We start from the raw sequence: 20,980 nt of genomic DNA on the forward strand, positions 1-20,980 counted from the left end.
TTCATTAATGGGAATCACAACATACAAAGGGAAATCCCACATCACCTGGCTGTCCCAGAATTCATGCTATAGATCTTGAACTCAGAGATCCACCTATCTCTGCCTTCCCAGTGCAGAAGTAGTGCTGAGACTAAAGACATATACACCCTGCCTGGCTAAATTTACTGTTTCAAGGATACCTTGGCTACTTGGATTTTACATTATTTCTAAATTTAGAATAATGTTTTTTAATTTTATGAGGCAAGGTTCCTCTTTAGCTTTGGAGCCGGTCCTGGAACTAACTCTTGTAGACCAGGCTGGCCTCGAACTCAGAGACCCTCCTACCTCTGTATCTTATATAACACAATAGCTCATGTTTGACTGGAACTCATTATGTATCCCAGGTTGGTCTTGAATTAATAACAATCCACCAACCTCAGCTTCCCTAATGCTGGGATTACAGGTGTAAGCCATCATAAATGATTTAGACCCAATCCTGAATAATTAAAAGTAATTTTTCTTTTTTTGAGATAGGGTTTCGTATACCCCAGAGTGACCTGACCCTTGCTGATTGCTTCTACCTCGAGTATTGAAATTATAGGCCTGCTGCCAAACAGGTTAATGCAATGTTGCAAGACCAAACCCAGGGCTTTTTGTGTGCTACGCAAGCACTCCACCAATTGAAACTGCATCCTTGGCTTGAAACAAGGTACAATTTAACACAAATGATTTAGTGGGTATTCTGACAAATGCTCTCACGCAGTAGCATCATTGAATGTGCAAGTGTTCCCACGGAGAAGGAAGCATCACTTAGGTCATTGTTAATAAAGACAGTTTCACAAGAAAAGCCCTGTCTTAGGGTTTTATAGCTGTGAAGAGACAAGACACCTAGACCACGGCAACTCTTATATTTAATTGGGTCTAGCTTACAGTTCATCATGGTGGAAACATAGCAGTGTAGTCAGACATGGTGCTAGGGAAGGAGCTGAGAGCTGAGACCTCAAAATCCACCCATAGTGACACACTTCCTCCAACACGGCCACATCTTCTAATAATGTCACTCCCTGTGGGTCAAACATTTAAACAGGAGTCCATGGAGGCCATTCCTATTCAAATCACAAGCCCCAAAGGTGGGAAAAAAAACAACTCATACATCCTAAGAATTTAATAGGTGATAAAATTACTATCAGAAATCAGAAGCAAGAGAAAATTATCAAATTCAGAGTGATCAGGAACCTAGATGGCCATCAAAATTTTTAGATTTGCTTATTTTCTTTGGGAAAACATCAAATGACAGATGATGCTAGTCCAAGAAGGGCATGGAGAACCCTGGAGTCCAGGGTTGGGGGAGGCTTCGGGAGTAGCAGTAGAGGTTGTGGCTGTGGTCCAGGCTTCCAGAATTGTGGAGGTGAAGCCAAAAACAAGGAATAGAAACACATCACCAAGCTAGGCTGTCTAGTCAAGGACATGAAGTCTGTTGTGGGATATTTGTATACTGTGTGAAAATTATGTTGTTGTGATTGGTGTAATAAAGAGCTGAACAGCCAATAGCTAGGCAAGAGAGAAGAGGTGGGATTTCAGGCAGAGAGAGGAAGTCAGAGGGATGAAAGGCATCGGGGACACCAATGGAACAAGTCAAACACATACATGGCAGGAGAAAAATAACCAACCCCACAGAATAAAGGTGAATAGAAATAGAAGAGCTAGTTTAAGTTTCTGTGGGCTTACTACCAAAGTCAAGATCTCCCTGTTCTCCCTGTCCATTAAGGAATCTTAGATTACTTTTTTCCTGGGTTCATCCCTAATGGATGAGGTTCTAAAGATCATGCCAGTGAGGAAGCAGACTCAGGCTGGCCAGCAGACCAGGTTCAAGGCTTTTGTCACATTTTTTTTTAATAGATTGACTATGTATAGTGTTCTGTCTGTGTGCATGCCTATATTCCAGATCAAGGCACCATGTAATTGCTGGGAATTGAATCAGAACCTCTGAAAGAGAAGCAGTGTTCTTAACCACTGAGCCATCTCTCCAGCCCCTTGTCACTATGTTTTGGGGACTACAATGGTCATGCTGGTCTTGTTAAGTGCTCCAAGAAGGTAACAGCTGCCATCCAAGGGGCCATCATCTTGACCAAGGTTTCCACTGTTCCTACACAGAGAGACTACTGTGGGAACAAGATCAACAAGTCCCACACTGTTCCATGAAAGGTGACAGGTCACTGAGACTCTGCTGGTATGTCTCATCCCTGCCCCCAGAGGCACTAGCATCGTCTCTGCTCTTGTACCCAAGAAGCTTCTGATGATGGCTGGTATTGACTATCTAAAATCAGCCAAGGGCTGCCACCCTGGGCAACTTTGCCAACCTTTGCCATCTCTAAGACCTACAGCTACCTGACCCCCAACGTCTGGAAAAATACTGTATTCACCAAGTCTCCTTATCAGGAATTCACTGGCCATATTGTGAAAACCCATATCTGAGTCTCTGTCCCAAGTTCCAACTATGGCTACCACATAAGGATTTTCATACAAGAAAAAAATACAATGAATTAAATCTTGAAAATTTTTTTCTTAGATTCATAATTTTTCAAATTTCATACATGGAATATACTTTCACAGGAAAAAGTATACCACTGAAATGTTAAATATACACACACACATTTTTGTTTAGTTTTTAGACAGGGTTTTTCTGTGTAGCCCTGGTTGTCCTAGCTTGCTATGGATACCAGGCTGGCTTTGAACTCACAGACATCTGCCTGCCTTTTGCCTTCCAAGTGCTGGAAATAAAGGCATGTGCCACTACCATGCAGCTACATACACACACCTTTTAATGATTCTTGTATTCATACTAACATAAAAATAGCTATATATTCTTTATAATTATAATTCTCATATAACAAAAGCTAAAACATTTACAGATTAAATTGAAAACGAAAAATATAAAACCAATAAATTCAAATTACCTTTATTTAGTGTAACAAATGAACTGATTTGCACAAAGAGAAAAATGTTTTAAAAAAAACAAGAATTTGGTTTACTAGCAAATAGCTGTAGCTGCAGATTCTATTCTGTTCTTAAACTGTTTGAATGTTTTCTTTTTTGGTTTTCCAAGATAGGGTTTTTTTTTTCTGTATAGCTCTGGCTGTCCTGGAATTTGCTCTGTAGACCAGGATGGCTTCGGAACTCACAGAGATCCACCTGTCTCTGCCTCCCGAGTGCTGAGTTAAAAGGTGTGCACCCCAACTGCCTGGCCTGAACATATTTCCTTTAACAATGTCAAAAATTCTTATTACGTATGTATCTTGAATTCTCTGGCTCTTGGGCCGTTAAGTGGGAGTCCTCTGAGAATAACTTTAACAAGGTTAAACTGCTTTTAATAATCACTCCAATTGTCTTTGCATCTGGACAGGAATATTTTCACTACTTATTTGCTATTGGACACACTGGAAATGAACTCCTGTAAGAGCTCCACTTAAGAGTGCCACAGTGTAATGGTACTGGCTCCTGGTACTAAACTTTTCTGGGTGATGCAGACACTGTCATGTCTAGAGCAGACAGGACATTATGTGTACAACAGCAGTACACCATTTTCCCCATCTTCATAAAGTCTGTCATCGGCTTTACTTTCCAGGTTAGATTTTAACTTTGAATACTTAACGCTGTTGTTGATGTGCATCTCACTCTCTTCGTGTTTACTAAGAATATGAGACAGATGCTGCCAATCTCTGCACCCATTCTCATTTCTCAGTTGATTTTTCCCTTCCCCGAACAGTCTGCAATACAGGCAGAAGACCGCATCTTTGGAGGCTGAATAGAGCAGCCAGGACCTGGAGGCCTTCTCACCACTGGGAAGGATCCGTGTGTAGTACGTTTCAGAAAACTTCCTCCCCGTATTGTCCTTTGGAAAATGAAAATTTCTTATTTGAGGTGGATCATTTTTGACAAGAATATCACGTTGTTTCATATTCAAGATCCGGGGCCAGGAGCCTGGATCTGAAGATAGCACACCTGACATACCAGAGTCTGAACTCCCGTCTCCCAGGTGCTCTTGAACTGTATCAGGCATTGCTGTCTCAGGGGCTGAGTTCACATGTGACTCCTTCAATGTGTCTAAGCTACATTCCGCTGCAATTTCTATTACCTCTGAAATCTTCTCCTTTTTTTCTGGTATTTCTCCTACTTTCTCTGAAAGTGTACTTGATTCATATAATCGTCTTTCATTTTCTTCTCTGACAGCATTCCTTTTTCTATTTTGTAAAAGTGATATTTTTGATTTTGTTTCCATTATCTGTAAAGAAATAGAGATTACAATTTTATTGACATTTAAAAACTGAAATACATAAATAAGATCAGGCAATGGCTCACAGTTAGCTATCAAAGACATAAGGTCTACCAAGATCTGCACTCAGTGTACGAAGACACATGAAGCAGCGCACTCACACTGCTAAATATAAAACCAAGCACAACTAGGCAGAGCACACCTATCAGGACGCTGCAACTGACAGGCAGAAGTGGAAACATAGGGACACAGTGAAAAATGACAACTTCACGAAAGCTCTGGTAGGAATTAAACAATGTGCGTTGAATTGGGAAAGAAGTTTGGCAATTCATCTGACACTTTTGAAACATGATCCATACATCATATATTAAAAAAAAAATAAGTATAAAGTCAGGCATTGGTGGGCATGCCTTTAATCCCAGCATTTGGGAGGCAGAGGCAGGTGGATCTTTTCAGTTTGAGGCCAGCATAATCTACAGAGATAATTACAGAACAGCCAGGGCTATGTAGAGACACCCTGTCTTGAAAAACCAACCAACAAAACAACAAATAAAAAACTAAGCATAAACTGGCTAAGACAGTAAACACCTTAAATCCCAGCACTAAGGAGGCAGAGGCATGCAGATAGTGTTGCTTTTGAAGAGGGCCTGAGTTCTGTTCCCAGAACCAATGTTGTACAGCTAGCTCCTAAATGCCTGTAACACCAGCTCCAGGGGATCTGATGCCTTCTTCTGACCTCCACGGGAACGACCATCACATGCACACAATCTCACACAATCACTCACACTCACACACACACACACACACACACACAATTAGGGGCAGGGCTGGAAAGAGAACTCAAGAGATTAAGAGCACTGGCAGTTCTTTCAAAGGTCCTGAGTTCAGTTCCCAGCAACCACATGGTGGCTCACAACCATCTTTAATGAGATCGGGTGTCCTCTTCTGACTTACAGGCATGCACGCAGGCAGAACATTGTGTACATAATAAATGAATCTTTTAAAAAAAAAATTAAGGGGGGCTGGAGAGATGGCTCAGAGGTTAAGAGCATTGCCTGCTTTTCCAAAGGTCCTGAGTTCAATTCCCAGGAACCATATGGTGACTCACAACCATCTGTAAGGGGGTCTGGTGCCCTCTTCTGGCCTGCAGACATACGCACAGACAGAATATTATATATATAATAAATATTTTTCTTTTTTTTTTTAAATTAGGGCTAGAGAAATTCCATAAGCAGTTAAGTGCACCGGCTGGTCTTCTAGAGGATCTGGGTTTGATTCCTAGACTCACATGGTAGCTTCACATCTGTCTATAACTACAGTTCCAGAGGAGCCAACATTCTTTTCTAGCCTCTGAGAGCATCAAGGATACATATGATGCACAGACAAACATGCACGTAAAACACCCATGTACATGAAATAGTATTACAGAAACAAATGAAACAAGGAATTACCTCTTTATATTCACTGGCACAATTCTGGCAGCAGAAGCTCTTTTGCTGACCCGAAATCAGAACCTTGTGTCCAGTATTCTTGGGAATATACTTGCCACACTGTTCACAGCAGTTCATTATTAGACCATTAGTCAGTCTGTATTCATTAAAGCAATTGTTACTACACAGTTTATGTGTTACACTGTTAATACTGATTTCATGACGAACCTAAAAGAAAACAAAATTTCTTAAGACAGTATTTTACAATTTATTGCCCTACAGTATTTGAATCTCTTTAAAATATTTGGGAGGTGGATGAAGGGAATCATCATCCATGTGTAGAATGTGTCTGTGCATTTAGCAGTAAGGTGGTTCTAAAGCTGTAACTAAAATACATTTATGTCTTTCATTTGAATGGCCCCCAGTTACTCAACATCAGATTTAGCTACTGAGGATAATATAAAACAAAGACTGCCTGAATAATATCTGGTTCCTCCTCTTGAACATGTATCCAACTATTTACCCCACACATTCTTAGGATCTGTTGCTTTCTTCATTGTCCTTAAATTACTGAATTACAATTAAATCCACAGAAACAGACACGTATTTTCTACACTATGAAAATGATGTATATCTATCTCTATGCATAAATATCTTTTGAGGGGAGAGACAGATCTCACTATTATATAGCCTTGGCTCTCCAGGAACTCACTATATGTAGAGCAGTTTGGGCTCAAATTCAGAGATCTCCCTGTTCCTGTTTCTCAGATGATGGGATTAAAGGTGTGCACCACTACTCAGTGGTAAATCTTTTTAATAAACAGAATTCTAACATCTTAGTAGTTTCTCCAACCTAAGAATCTAGAATCTAGACATTATGTAGATGACAGAGCTCACAGTGGGACTTAAAGCTCAGCACTATGCCTATGAGCCTAAATAGTAGTTGTATAAAGAATCAGACCTCTCCTAACTTATTACACATGATACATCTTGACTTCGTAAAAACTTCTTTTCTGAGATCCTGGTAGTATTCACAGGGAGACAGAGATGCAGTATAAAATTCTGGTGAGGACTTGCTTGACTCCACTGGAGGAATAACCGTTGCTGTCTTCATAGGAGAATCTCTGTAACACAAGGGAAAACAAACGTCTTAAGATCACCATGATTTAAAATCCACTCTCAACTTTACTTCCACTATATTCCCTAAATAATACAGAAGAAAACTCAAGTGTAAACTCTCTAGAAATGCACAGAAGGCCAGGCAGTGTCGGCAGACGCCTCTAACCCCAGCACCTGGGAGGCAGAAGCAGGCAGAGGTGACTTTGAGGACAGTCTTGTCTCAGAGCAAGTTCCAGGAAAGCTAGGCTACGTAAGGAAACCCTATCTCAAAAAAAAAAAAAAAAAACAAAACAACAAAAGCACTAAAATTCTTAGCATTCTAGAAAGATTTAAAAATGCTGTTCATTGGGGCTAGAGACAGCCTAGTGGCTGTACTGGGTGTGGTGGCACACACCTTTTATTCCAGCACTTGGGGCAAGTCAGGCAGATCTCTTTGAGTTGGAGGCCAGTTTGGTCTACAGAGTGGCTTCCAAGACTGCCAGAGATACATGAAGAAACCATCTTGAAACCCTGACTCCTCCCCAAAAAAGGGTACTGGTTACTCTTGCAGATGACCTAGGTTTGGTTCCTGGCACCCACATGGTGGCTCATAACTGTCCATAACTCCAGTTCCAGTGAACCTAGCGTCCTCTTTGGGCCTCTGAGGAAACCAGACATGCACAGAGTATACTGAAGACACAGGCAAAACACTCATACACATAAATTCTTTAAAAAAAAAAAAAAAAGCTAAAACAGGCAAACAAACTAAACCATTGGTAAGAAAAAGCAAAACCAATGGTGCTAAGCAGATGGCTCTTGGGTGCATGTGCTGCTGTAGAGAGAACTTAAGCTTCCACGGGGCAGTTCAGTACCAGCTGTTAACCCTAGCTACTGGGTGATGCAACATCTATGAATTTTGGGGCATTTGTACCTACACACACACACACACACACACACACACACACACACACACACACTCTTAAATTTTTTTTCTTTATTTTCATTTTTATATGTATCGTTATTTTGCCTGCATGTATATTTATCACATGGATGCAATACCCATTGGGACCAAAAGAGGGTGCTGGATTCCCTGGGACTGGAGTTAACTATAGTTAACCTGGATGCTGGAAAAATCAGAGCAGCCAGTACTCTAAAGCACTGAGCCATCTCTACAGCCCCATAAAAATAAATTTGAAGCTGGCGGTGGTAGTCTAAGCCTTAAATCCCGCACTCGGAGGAAAAGAGGCAGGTGGATATCTGTGAGTTCGCTATGTGAGACGAGCCTGGTCTACAGAGCAAGTTCCAGGACAGGCTCCAAAGCTACAGAGAAACCATGTCTCAAACAAACAAAATTATATATATATATTACATTAAAAAAATAAGCCGGGCGGTGGTCATACACCTTTAATTACAGAGAGGCAGGCAAATCTCTCTGAGTTCAAGGTCAGCCTGGTCTACAGAGTGGTTCCCAGGACAGGCACCAAAGCTACAGAGAGAAACCCTGTCTCAAAAAAAAAACCTAAAAAAAAGGGGGGGGGGCACAAACGTAGCACCTAAGAGAAGGGAACTAAGTACCCCAATTTTTAAAAACCTGAAAATGGGGGCTTGGGACTGGAGAGACGGCTCAGTGGTTAACAGTGCTGGCTGCTCTTCGAGAGGTCCTGAGTTCAATTCCCAGCAACCACATGGGTGGCTCACAACATCTACAGTAGCATCTGATGCTTTCTTCTGGTATAAAGGTGTACATGCAGATAGAACACTCATATATATAAATAAATCTTTAAGAAAATAAAAAACAACTTGAAAACATCTCTGCAACATCTACAAGTCTAGCTTACAGTTGTATCCAGAGTATTTGTTTATATTGGTGGCATTAACCCACATGGAGAAACGCTGAGGTCTGCTTACTTTTTACATGCTACATTCCGTGTCTTTCGAGTCCGTTTATGAGAGAAAGAAGAAAGGCAGGTGGTTGAACAAAAGAGGTGAGCTGATCCTTTTCGTTGATAAGCTGTCTGCCCCTTCTGTAGAGGATTTTTGCAGTTTGCACAAGTGATTTTAACAGGCTTAGTAAGATGCTGGTTTGAGGGCTGGAAATTCTGTTTAGGAAGTGAGGCCACTGGTGATAAAGAATCCACCCCTTGTTGTTTCTGGTTACGAGGAAATGATGCTGACTGGGAAATCCAAGAATCTTAAAAGCAAAATGCGTAAGAAAAAGTCATAGAATAAATAAAAATATACATTAGGACACATCTGAATTTAAGGCTTTAAGAGACTCAGAAGCATGTGGTTAAGGTAAAATAACTTTACAATCAATCCAGCATTCCTCCTACTGTTCAAATGGGTATGAGATGTTTCCCGTGGGTTCACCTGTTTCCACAATTGTCTCCATCTGGTGGATACAGGGCCTACCTGGTAGAGACAGGGGCTAGGGGAAGGGCTTTCCTGTTATATACTGAGATTATACTTAATTCCCTAGTGCTGTAAGGAATAAATGGAATACATACCAACTGTAGAGTAAATGGAAGTTACACTGGGATCACTTCCTCTGCTTACTTAAACTTTAACAGCCAACCAGACTTAAGCAGCAGCAGGAAAAAACCAGCAATTTTTACAAGATTTGTCATTGCTAAGACTATGGGGGAATAAATCCTCAACTCCCAAAATAGTTGTGTTTTGTGGACTTACTGATACTTAAGGGAAGCACATTTTTACATAATTAGGAAACAAGGATATCATTTTTTTAAAATTTATTTAACTTTTATTTTATGTGCATAGGTGTGAAGGGGTCAGATTCCAGGGAACTGGAGTTTCAGGCAGTTATGAGCTGTCATGTGGGTGCTGGAAATGGAACCCAGGTCCTCTGAAGAACAGCAGTGCTCTTAACCGCTAAGCCATTTCTCCAGGGCTAAGATACCATTATTATATTGCCTAAGATGGTAATTTATCTGATAAAAAATCACTTTAAGTTTGGCACATACATAAAGTGTGTACAATTTTACAAGGCGAATATTTAAATTCCTAAATAAGAACTTCTGGCTGGGTATGGTGTTGCAGAGGCCAACATGACTGGCTGAGCTCTAGAGCGGCTTCAGTTCTGTATATCCTGCCTTTAAATAAATCAGTTAATTTACCAACTGGGAGGGGGGAGAGGGAAGTATTAGTGTTTCTATTCTACTTAAAGTCTTAGTCAAAATTTCTTATGCCACATGTTCGGGATATATTTTAAGACCGGAAGAAGCTGTCTTAAGTCACTGTTCTATTGCTGTGAAGAGACATTATGACCAAGAGAAGTCTTTTTTTTTTTTTTTTTTTTGGTTTCTCCAGACAGGGTTTCACTATAGTTTTAGAGCCTGGCCTGAAACTAGCTCTTGTAGACCAGCTGGCCTCGAACTCAGAGAGCTCCTCCTGCCTCTGCCTCCCAAGTGCTGGGATTAAATGTGTGCGCCACCACCGCCTGGTTCCAAGACAAGTCTTATAAAAGAAAGCATTTAATTAGGTGCTTGCTTACAGTTTCAGAGGGTTAAGCCCATGATTATTAAGGCTGGAAGCAGACAGGCATGGTGCTACTGGACCTTTGTGAGTTTGAGGCTCTCGTATTCTATATAGTGAGTTTCCAGACAGTTAGGAGCTATAGTGCGACCCTGTCTCAAAAACACAAAACAAACAAAACCACAACACACACACACACACACACACACGGGAAATTAAGACCTAGAGGTTAGACAGTTCATCCAAAAGTTTAGCAAGCAGTAGAACCACTGTAAAATCTGTGGCCATTTCTTCCACTGACTGAATTCAGTTAATCTGACTACATAGCTTGCTCTAGGGATTGCAAGATTCCATTTCCCATGTGCTAGGATTTTAGGTAGGCTGCCACACCACACCCACTCAGTTTTTATGTGGAGTCTAGGCATTTGAACTCTGGTCTCCATGTTTAGGCAGCAAGCATTTTATTAATCTTTTTTTTTGTTTGTTTCCTTTTTGTTTTTTTTTTGAGTGTTTCTCTGTTTAACAACCCTGCTGTCCTGGAACTCACTTTGTAGACCAAACTACTTTCGAACTCACTGAGATCCACCTGCCTCTGCCTCCCAAATATTGGGATTAAAGGCATGGGCCACTACCGCTCCTTAGGCAGCAAGCATTTTACCTATGAGCTATCTCCCCAGATGGATATTTTATTAGTTTTTATCTTATTCCTAATTAAGTTTCAGGTGAAACAGTAATTACCTAGTTACTAAAAGTACAATGCCTTTGAATCATCATGGGGGGAGGGAATGGGGAAGGAGGGAGGAGAAACTGTGATTGGGGTGTAAAATAAATAAATTAAATCATTAACTAGCTAGAAATGTTTATAAAGCAAAACAAAAAAAACACAAGGATGAGAAAAAAATTCTATAGATTTCTTTCGGAGGCAACAGAATCCCACCGTGTAGCCCTGGTTGGTCTCAAATTTGCTATATAGATCAGGTTGATCTTAAATGCAGAGATGCACCTGCTTCTACCTCCCCACTGCTGGAATGAAGACTTGTGACGCTGCACCTGGACTTTTTCATCAGTTTCTTTAGATAAAGCTGCATGTGACAACAGCTACCCATGAAGTGGGTGCTAGGGTTACAGGTATGCACCACAAACCTAACTTTGAGTTGTTAGGTCCTTAAAAGTCAACACCCTAAAAAAAAGCACTAAATATCAAACAGTATATTCATCCCCTTCTCAGCCACATACATAACTTTAGAAAAGCCCTAAGAGTCACTGATTCAGCCCTTAAAAAGAGTTAAGATATACATTACTTTAGATTTTACAAAAATTACCCTCTCCAAATTCCAGATACAAGACTTCAGAAGTATATTAAGGGCCAGGCGGTGGTGGCGCACGCCTTTAATCCCAGCACTCCGGAGGCAGAGGCGGATGGATCTCTGTGGGTTTGTGGCCAGCCTGGTCTAGAAGAGCTAGTTCCAGGACAGGAACCAAAAAGCTACGGAGAAACCCTGTCTCGAAAAAAAAAAAAGAAGTATATTAAGTAACATTATCTTCATATGAAAGCCAATAAATTATTGTATATAGAATATAACAGATATGAGTTCTAAAAAGAACAGCGATGGGAGCTGAGATGGCTGGCATAACTAGTAAAATACTGTCCCACACTGTGCAAGCATGAAGACCTGAGTTTGATCTCCAGTACCCACGTGAAACTAAATAAATCAAGTGGGAAACAGAATAAAACAAACAAAAGGCAGGCCAATGAGATGGCTTAGTGGGTAAAGTCACTTATAGCCAAGCCTGACAACTCGACTTGCATACTCAGATCCCATACAGTAGGAGAAAACTGATCACTGCAAGCTGCCCTCCTGACCACTACATGAGCTGTAGCAAACACGCAAACACAGACACACAAACACACACTATAATCTAAAATTTTCTTTTTAAATTAAACCAATAAGCCGGGCAGTGGTGGCGTATGCCTTTAATCCCAGCACTCAGGAGGCAGAGGCAGGCAGATTTCTGTGAGTTCTAGGCCAGCCTGGTCTACAAGAGCTAGTTCTAGGACAGGCTCCAAAGCTACAAAGAAACCCTGTCTTGAAAAAAAAAATATACACACACACATACACAGATAATTTTTAAGACATATAGATAGATAAGAGATAGACAGAGAGAGAGAGATATTAAGCCAGTAATGGTGGCACATACCTTTAATCCCTGTACTCAGGAGACAAGAGACAGGAGGATCTCTGAGTCTGAGGCCAGCCTGATCTACATAGTGAGTTTCAGAGCAGCTAATGATTACATAAAGTTAAAAAGGAAAGAAAAAGATCTCTGAGTTCAAGGCCAGTCTTCTCTACAGAGCAAGTTCTAGGATCGCCAAGATTACACAGAGAAAAAACAAAAAAGGAGCATTTATCTATAACATCATTGTTTGGAAGACAGAAAAATAGATCCCTGGGGTTTGCCAGGTAACCAATCTAACTGAACTGGTGAGCTTCAGGGTCAGTACAAAAAAAAAAAAACTATTTCAGGGGGCTGGAGAGATGGCTCAGGGGTTAAGAGCATTGCCTGCTCTTCCAAAGGTCCTGAGTTCAATTCCCAGCAATCACATGGTGGCTCACAACCATCTGTAAAGAGGTCTGGCGCCCTCTTCTGGCCTTTAGGCATACAGACAGAATATTGTATACATAATAAATAAATAAATAAATACTATTTCAAAAAATAAGGTAGAGACCAAGAGAGGAAGACAGCCCTGACTTCCAGGCACATGAGTACAGACTCACAGAAATCTAAATGTACTCAATACAAGGCAAATAATACAACTTACTGCTTACCAGGATTGGGATGTGCTGCACACCTTCCATTCTGGAGCACATCTGCTACATCCAGTCTACCAGGATTAAAAGGTCCTACTCCAGGCTTGGTCTGTGAAGTTAAAGATGAGGATGTTTGTACATTAACACTAAACCCATGAGTGACATCTCCTAAGTTGGTAGTGATGTACAATCTTTTCGTTCCCTATCTCACCTGCTTCTAAAACTGTAACATTAGAATTAGTAGAGTCAACTCTGTAGTGATACTATTAGTACCCATTCCTGAATTTACCTTACTTCTTGATAGACTGGAAATGAAGAAATCCAAATTTTTGGTACTGTTTTTGTTTCCACGAGGTCCCCATTCAGTAAAATTGGTAGGATTTTTCTCCTCTCCTCCATCTGTTTCTGTGTCCCCTTCATCATCAATAACAATTGTTTCACATATATTTCCCTTATGAGACGTAAAATCTCTTAAAGGAGGAATTATGGAGTAATTTCCTTGTGGATTTTCATGTTTTGAAGATGCAACTACAAAGTTTCTTTCCTCAGCTACTGCTAGAGCACAAATTGGAGGCTGTATTGATTCAACGAACACAACATCATCATCTTCCACTGGTGAGCTTCCAGATGCACTGGCTGAAGAACCCACATCTGTGAGGTGAGCTGCCATGGCCAATTTTCCTAGGAAGGCATGAGCCTGTACCGTCAACTGATCTTCCCACTGAGTGTTTACCCACACCGAAGAATCTGTAAGAGATAGAAAGGAGCATTTTCATTTTACTGCAGTAATAGCACTGATAAAACTGTAACAAACAACTCAAGTGATACTCATTCTATTTTCCTGTTCACCACTTTGTTAAATTCTACTTCTGGTGTTTGATGGGAATTATGCAATTTGATGCTAACAGTGCTCACTTTATGCTACTCTCCACTTACAACAAAAATAGCCTAGGCTTTCTTTAAATTTAAAATAACAAAGTTTGCGATGGAAAGATTGCTTGGCGGTTAGGAGTTTGTATTGTTCTCTTACATAAGACCCGAGTTCGGTTTCCAGCACCTCTATCAGGAGGCTCACACCTGCATTTAATTCCATCTCAGGGGTTCTGACACCCTCTTTCTAGACTACACAACCACCTACATCCACAACTGCACATGTCCACATAGACACACAAGTAAAACAATAAACTTGAAAAACAATATATATATATATATATATCTCAATCAGCCAGGCATGGTGGCACACACCTTTTTTTTTTAAATGTGTTTCTTTTTCTAATTTCATTTATTTGGTGTTTTTTGTTTGGTTGGTTTTGGTTTTTTGAGGCAGGATTTCTCTGTGTAACAGTTCTGGTTGAGATCTGCCCGCCTCTTTATTTATATACTTTTTAAATGTATAAATACTCTGCATGTATACCTGTAGAGCAAAAGAGAGCATCAGACCCTATTATAGGTGGTTGTGAGCCACCATGGTTGCTGGGAATTGCACTCAGGACCTTTGAAGAGCAGGTGGACCTTTGCTCAGCACTTGAGAGGCAGAAGCAGAGGCAAGAGGATCTCTTGAGTTTGAGGCCAGTCTGGTCTATATAGCAAGTTTCAGAACACTCAGAGCTAAACAAAGACCCTGTCCCAAAAACAAACAAACCAAAAAAAAAAAAAAAACCAAGAAAACAAAAACAAAACTAAAGCTGGAGAGATGGCTCTGTGGCTAAGAGCACCACGCTGCTCTTCTAGAGGACCAGGGTTCAAATTGCCAGCACCCACAAGACAGTACACAACTATCTTAACCCATCTCCATTAATCAGTGTATGGTCACGAGGCTGTGACATTGAACTTACTGAGATCCGCCTGCATTTGCCTCAAGTGCTGGGATTCAAGGCAAGCGCCACCACTGCCTGGTTCAGAAACCTTTCCTTTATTGAGATTCTCTACTAACTGATGCATCTAGCTTGTTGACATGAAACCATTCAGTTACTCTGCTCAAAAGAGAAAAGTTACTGTTTGACCACTTAGTTATATTACACTGAGCAAGTTACTACATCTCACTGAATTAAGTTCTCTGGATTGTAAACAAAATGGGGGTATAAAACAAGATTATAGCTTAATATGTTCCAAGACTGACGTTAGAACCTTACACATGCAAGGCAAGTGTCATACATCGAGTCTATATCTCCAGCCCTAGATATTTTAAATCTTGACGGGTTACTGTTCTCTGATTTTATTTTTCCAATAGAAAATTTTACCTATAAACAGTAATATTTTTTAATTAATAGGATACCTAGCTAATAGATAAACTGGAAGATTCTGATTTTTTTCAACATAGTGAAAACTGCCATTAAAAAATGAACCAGAGTTTGTGTGGTACACTTCCTTGATCCCAGCACTCAGAAAGCAGAAGCAAGTGTATCTCTATGAGTTCAAGGCAGCATGGTTTACTTTGAGAGCTTAAGGACAGCTAGGACTACAGAGATGCTGTCTCAAAACAAATAAACAAAAAAAAAAATGATTTGCAGCATTAGGAAGGTTGGGAACCACTGACTTACCAAATTCCAGGACAGCTAGGTCTAGATAACAAGATCTTGTCTCAAAACCAAACAAAAAAAGCAAAAAAAAAAAAAAAACATGAAATGGTAAAGTCTCTAAATGTATACTGGCAATGTATAGGCAAATACTTTAAGACTTCTATCTCATGAGGTCCAATGAAACTGTGGATATATGATTAACAAGTGGTGCCTCCCAGCATACCAAAAAGGTCTGCTGACCTCCGGGCCTTAGGTGCCTGCAGATCCTCTCTCCTCTCACCCTGACCCCACCCTAAACCTCTTGGTTTCCCATCCCAAGTTCTCATTCCTATATAACCTGGCCATTCTGGCCCTCTTAGTCTCTTCTCTTTGGTCCCCCTCCAAGTCCGTGATTCAAACTATTCTGAAGGCCCTGCTCTGGACTATTCCAGATGCCTCTGCCTGTACTATCCTCAAGGCTACAATAAAAACCTTCTCCTCAACCATACCTTGGAGCAGCCACATCCTTTGTTCATTCAATGTTAAGCTTTACCGTTGTTTAGACCTTGGGTCAATTTAATTTTGTTATGTGGTGCTTTTATATGAAAATTTAAAAAAGAATAAAATTGGTACATGCTCTCAATCAGACTGGCCTATAGGCAAGTCTGTAGGGCATTTCCTGGGTTGTTGAATAATGTAGGAGGGCCTGGGGCAGTGTGGGTGGTGTCACCCCAGAGGCAGGTGGTCTTGGGTTGTAGAAAACAGGCATGGGGAACAATCAAGCAAGTAGCTAGAGTTTCTGCCTTTAGGTTCCTGCACCAACTTCCCTTCACGATGAACTGTAAATGTAAGAGACTGAGAAGAAAAATGCAGTTGATAGCAGCCTGATGTGTGAAGTTTCAAAGGGAAGCAAAGGCTGACATAGTCATTTTCCCCCTCCTTTTTTCTTTTGGTTTTTTGAGACAGGGTTTCTCTGTAGCTTTGAGGCCTGTCTTGGAACTAGTTCTTGTAGACCAGGCTAACCTCAAACTCACAGAGATCTCCTGCCTCTGCCTCCTGAATGCTGGGATTAAAGGAGGGCGCCAGGCTCTCTCTTAGCTTTTAAGAATGGAGACTGAACTGTGTGTGGTGGTGTATTCCTTTGATCCCAGCACTCACAAAGCAAGGGCAGGAAGATTTCTGAGTTGGAGGACAGTCAGATCTATACAGCAAGTTCCAGGACAGAGAGGGCTACACAGAGAAACCCTGTTGGATGTGGGTTCCTAAGGGAGGTGGGACGGAGACTAGGGAGATGGAGAGGCTCAGCAGTTAAAAACACTAGTAACTCTTGTAGAGTGGGGGGGGGGGTGTAGACAGAGAATTCTACTGTCTGATACTATATCCTACATCGGACAGGGGCTAGATAGATAGATGTTCAGCTGTTAGGAGCATTTGCTGCTTTTCCAGAGGACCAGCATCCAACTGACCCTACTGGTAAAGACCTGTAACTCCAACTACAGCAGATTCAACACCTTCTTCTGGCTTCCTCAGGAACACAAAGACAACACACACACACTAAGTATTTTTTAAAAATAAAAAGATACGTCTAAGAAGTACTACATGAGAGATCACAGAGGCTACATGGAGAGAAGGTTCAGTGGTTAAAATAACTGGCTGCTCTTCCAAGGGTTTGACGCATCTCACAACCTGCTCTCCAGTTCCAAAGGATCCCCTGCCCTCTTCTGGTCTCCTTGAACACTGCATCCAAATGGCACAAACATACAAGCAGAACACCTATACACGGGAAAGAAAATCTTTCAAAAAGGGAAAGAACTGTAATTCGCTAATTTGCTCTTCCTCAATCTTAAAGCATTTGTCAGTAATTTTTTAGGTGTTTAACTTTTACTTTAAAACCTCATTTTAATGAATTCGAGCTTAGTCTCATTAAAGAATTCTAAAAAACAGCAACGTTAGTGGTACTTACGGGTGTGACTCTTGCCATAGATTGCACTGGCTCGGCTTTCCGGCCAGAGACCACTCACTCAAGCAGCAATTTTTCGAAGTAACAGAAAAGCAAACTTCATAAGCAACAGTCTATTCTAGTAGTTTTAAAAAGGAAAGATACGCAAAATGACTCACAAAGGAGATGTTTTCCTTACTTCACCAGAATGGCTTGAAGGTTCTAGAATAAGAAAAAACAACAACAAAAGCCTTTAGCACCAATAGCGAGGAGGTAGCACCAACCCTGACCACCAGAGGAGTCAGTATAAAGGTGAAATCATTCCAGAGCTTTTCTAGCAACTTCTCCAAAAAAACAGAGACCAACTACTAAAAAAATTACAGCAAATCAAGCTCGATCTAGTCTTTCCAGTTTCAGAATTAGGAAGAGTGCACAGCTGCGCAGAAGGATAAGCGCGTCCTCCAAGCCAGCAAGGGATTCGAATCCTATTTCTCCCATGTCCACCCTGCGTCACCGCCACCAATTTAAGTACCAAGAAGGTGGAAGGTGTTCAACAACTGATTCCATTGGCCGCAAGCACTTGCCCGGGACCTAAGATTCCTACGCCTCTGGAGACCACGACATGCACAAGTCAGACATAAGAAATTGATCCACTAAGACTAGAAGCTGCTGCGCAGCGCGGTGGAGAGGAGCGAAAGAAAATACCCCGCAGGACTTAAGCGGCTCCCCCCACCACAGAAAACTTGGGAGCTAGATCAGACAGACGAGGTGAGAGTGCAGCCACTAGGCGGGAGGGTCTAACGGGCTCCTCACCCGACTGCCCACACGCCCACGCGCTCACCCGCCCACAGCAAGGAAAGGAAAACACCCCGAGACCTCCGGCCGCCGCCACCCCCACCCTGCGTCCCCCCGCCCCAGCATCCGCCCCACCCAGACGCTCCCGCGCCCCTCAGCCTTCGAGTCGCACGCGAAGCCGCCCGGGACATGAACGCGGCCCCCAGCGCACCCCGAGGCCCCGACGCAGCAGCGCCGACACCGGCCGCCGCGGGCTGCTAAGCCCGGGTCGGTGGGAGGCTCCCGAGGCTGCCCTCACCCATCTCCGCCTCCCCAGTCGCCCCCGCCTCCGCCTCCTCCTCCCGAGGCTGCGCTGCTCCCAGCCACCCCCACTCTCCGCGGCCCTCGACAGGAAAGACAGCGGGGATAAGCCTCACCCGGTTCTGGCTGCAGCTCCGCGGAACGAACCTCCCCTCCCCCGGCCCACCCCCCTTCGGCGACACGCACAACTCCGCTCGGTCCAGTCCCGGCTTTAGCGCTGGTGAGGAGGAGGTAGAGGAGGCGGCGGCGCGGCGGAGCCCAGGGAGGCCCCGCCCTCCGCACGCTCATTGGCTGCTGGCGAAGGCGGCCCGGAGTGCCTCGGGCATGTCCATTGGCTCCTTCGGCCTTCGTTCAGGACCCTCCACGGTGAGGTAGTCAGACCGGCTGTCCGTCAAAGCTGGGCCACGCCCTCGTGCCTGCCGTTCCCTCCCCCCACCCCCCACTCCGCCGCCAGCCTCGGGCTTAGCCCTCCCTCCTCCCTCCCTCCTCCCTCCCTCCTCCTCCCTCCCTCCTCCCTCCCTCCTCCTCCCTCCCTCCTCCCTCCCTCTCTCCCTCGGCGCCCCCGCCCCTCCCCACTCGCCGGGTCCGCCGGGGTCAGGAGCCCGAGAGGCGAGGCCCGCGGTACGGATCGCCGTGCGGCCTCGGGGCGGAGGAGTCTTCGTCGAGGCTTCCCGCGGGGCCGGGATCGGGCCACCGGGCCTCGGCATCCAGACGGTCGCCGCGGTCCCCCGCGACTCTGCCCGAGGACCGACGCGGCCTCGATGCCCCGGCGTCCTCCCTGTCCAGGCCGCCAAGGCCCGGGGAGACGGCCGAGCCCCGCAGTGCCTGCGGCGGGCCGAGGGGCCGCGGCTGCTGGGAACGGGCGCGCTGGCAGCCGTGCGGGCGCTTCCACCTTGCCTCGCCCGTGGGAATGGTCCCCCACCTCCGCCATGGCTGCGGCGGGAGGAGACGTCGTCCTCCATTTTGTGGGATCTGTTGGGACAACTTGGTGTCCATCAGAACCGAACCCCGTGGGGCCGGGAAACTTGGCCCGGAACAGCCCCGACCGCGCTCTGCCATCGGCCGTGCCCTCGGCGGCTAAGGGCCTGCGCGCCTAGGTTGCGGCCGGGCCACACGACGGTGCGCGCCCCGGGGACCCGGGCTGTCCGGGCTCGGCCGTCGGTGCCTGGCAGAGCGCGCGCTCCCGGGCCTGCCCAGCGCCTGTGCCCTACATTGACGGGGCCTCGGCCACCCGCGCCTTTCGCTCCTCCTGCCCGACGTGGCCGCTTGGGCAGCGACCTTTGCCCGGGAGCCCCTCTGGGCGCGTTTGGAGCGGAGCCGCGGGAGGGTCTTTTGTTCGTCGTCTACACCTAGTCTGGTGGTTTGTTTGGCTTATATAGCTGATGTTGTTGCATTAGATCGAAGTAGTGTTTGATAGACCAAGTTGCTGTATGGTCTATATATGACTATACATAATATATGACTATATAATATATATATTATACACAGTTTTTCACTATCTAGCATAGTCAGGCTTCAAACTGTAGATCCTTTTCCTGCCTCTGGAATGTTGGAATTGTAAGAATTACACCACCGCTGTTTTGCTTTTGCCTCACGTACGATTTCAAAACAGATCCCACATCACGGGACACGTGCCTGTAAAACCAACATTCAAGGGGTGTAAGTAGCAGGATCAGTCAAGGCGCCCTGGGACATCTGGCATTGTCTCATATACAGGAAGTTGGGGAGGAATAAGATAGAGAGACGTCTCAGCGGTTAAGAGTGCATACTGCTCTTAGAGACTACCAGGGTTTGCATCCTCCTGTGGCTTTTTCCAATTGCCAGTCACTCCAGTTCCCGGAGAGCCAGTGCCCTCTACTGGCCAACCTACGTACATTGGTGTGTGCATACATACAGGAACGCATTTATTGCATGCATACTTTCAATGTTTAAAACACATGTCCAATCCCCTCCCCCCCTTTTTTCTGAAGTACGATAAAAGCACATTTATTCAATGACAAGCATATAGACCTCTAAGTCATGCTCTTGTCTATGTATCAATGGGGGGGCTGAATAAGCCTTTCTGATGCTTTACATCGTTGACATTCCCAACATCAGTATTTTATTTAAGTCTTCAACGACTGTTTGAACATAAATGTGATAATCATAACATTTCAATAATTGCTGAAGATGATAACCATCTTTTTTATGTTTAGGCGTTTGGAAATACGAAGCTGTAGGTACATTGAGTTGATACACAAAAGCTCCTTAGATTTGGAGAGATTTCATGTTAGGTTTGCGAGCTACAAGTTGTGTATTTTCTGAAAGTCTATCTCCCCAATATTTAGCATTAGTATTGTGAATAATTAAACTTTAAAGTACGTTTT

The 20,980-nt window shown here is 43.6% G+C and overlaps 1 protein-coding gene across 7 annotated transcripts; it reads right to left on the minus strand.

Annotated features, from left to right (window-relative positions):
* Positions 1 to 2,913: 2,913 nt before the first annotated feature.
* Zmym5 (zinc finger MYM-type containing 5) lies at positions 2,914 to 18,889 on the minus strand. 7 transcript variants are annotated; one of them, XM_075949196.1, is made up of 9 exons: positions 18,731 to 18,869; positions 17,699 to 17,741; positions 17,267 to 17,353; positions 13,372 to 13,829; positions 13,101 to 13,191; positions 8,689 to 8,971; positions 6,644 to 6,806; positions 5,704 to 5,910; positions 2,914 to 4,261 (listed from the first exon to the last, which is right to left on the minus strand). In XM_075949196.1, exons 4-9 carry the CDS (start codon positions 13,750 to 13,752, stop codon positions 3,536 to 3,538), a joined length of 1,851 nt encoding a protein of 616 aa, XP_075805311.1. In that variant the 5' UTR covers positions 13,753 to 13,829; positions 17,267 to 17,353; positions 17,699 to 17,741; positions 18,731 to 18,869; the 3' UTR covers positions 2,914 to 3,535. The 7 variants fall into 7 exon arrangements, with proteins under 7 accessions (XP_075805311.1, XP_075805313.1, XP_075805312.1 ...); XM_075949198.1 differs by having other exon boundaries at positions 18,613 to 18,738; XM_075949197.1 differs by lacking the exon at positions 18,731 to 18,869 and adding an exon at positions 18,526 to 18,582.
* Between the last annotated feature and the right edge of the window lie 2,091 nt (positions 18,890 to 20,980).

Source organism: Microtus pennsylvanicus, chromosome 15 (assembly GCF_037038515.1).
Source record: "Microtus pennsylvanicus isolate mMicPen1 chromosome 15, mMicPen1.hap1, whole genome shotgun sequence".
In the NCBI taxonomy this organism is placed as follows: Eukaryota; Metazoa; Chordata; class Mammalia; order Rodentia; family Cricetidae; genus Microtus; species Microtus pennsylvanicus.

What these genes read in the sequence shown, in the direction of transcription:
- Zmym5 (XM_075949192.1), bottom strand. Translation starts at nt 13,752, where the DNA reads ATGGCAGCTCACCTCACAGATGTGGGTTCTTCAGCCAGTGCATCTGGA. An exon ending in TGCAGCACATCCCAATCCTG is followed by an intron (nt 8,972 to 13,100) that starts GTAAGCAGTAAG and finishes TTTGCTTTTAAG; the next exon opens with ATTCTTGGATTTCCCAGTCA. An exon ending in CGGAATGTAGCATGTAAAAA is followed by an intron (nt 6,807 to 8,688) that starts GTAAGCAGACCT and finishes CTTGTGTTACAG; the next exon opens with AGATTCTCCTATGAAGACAG.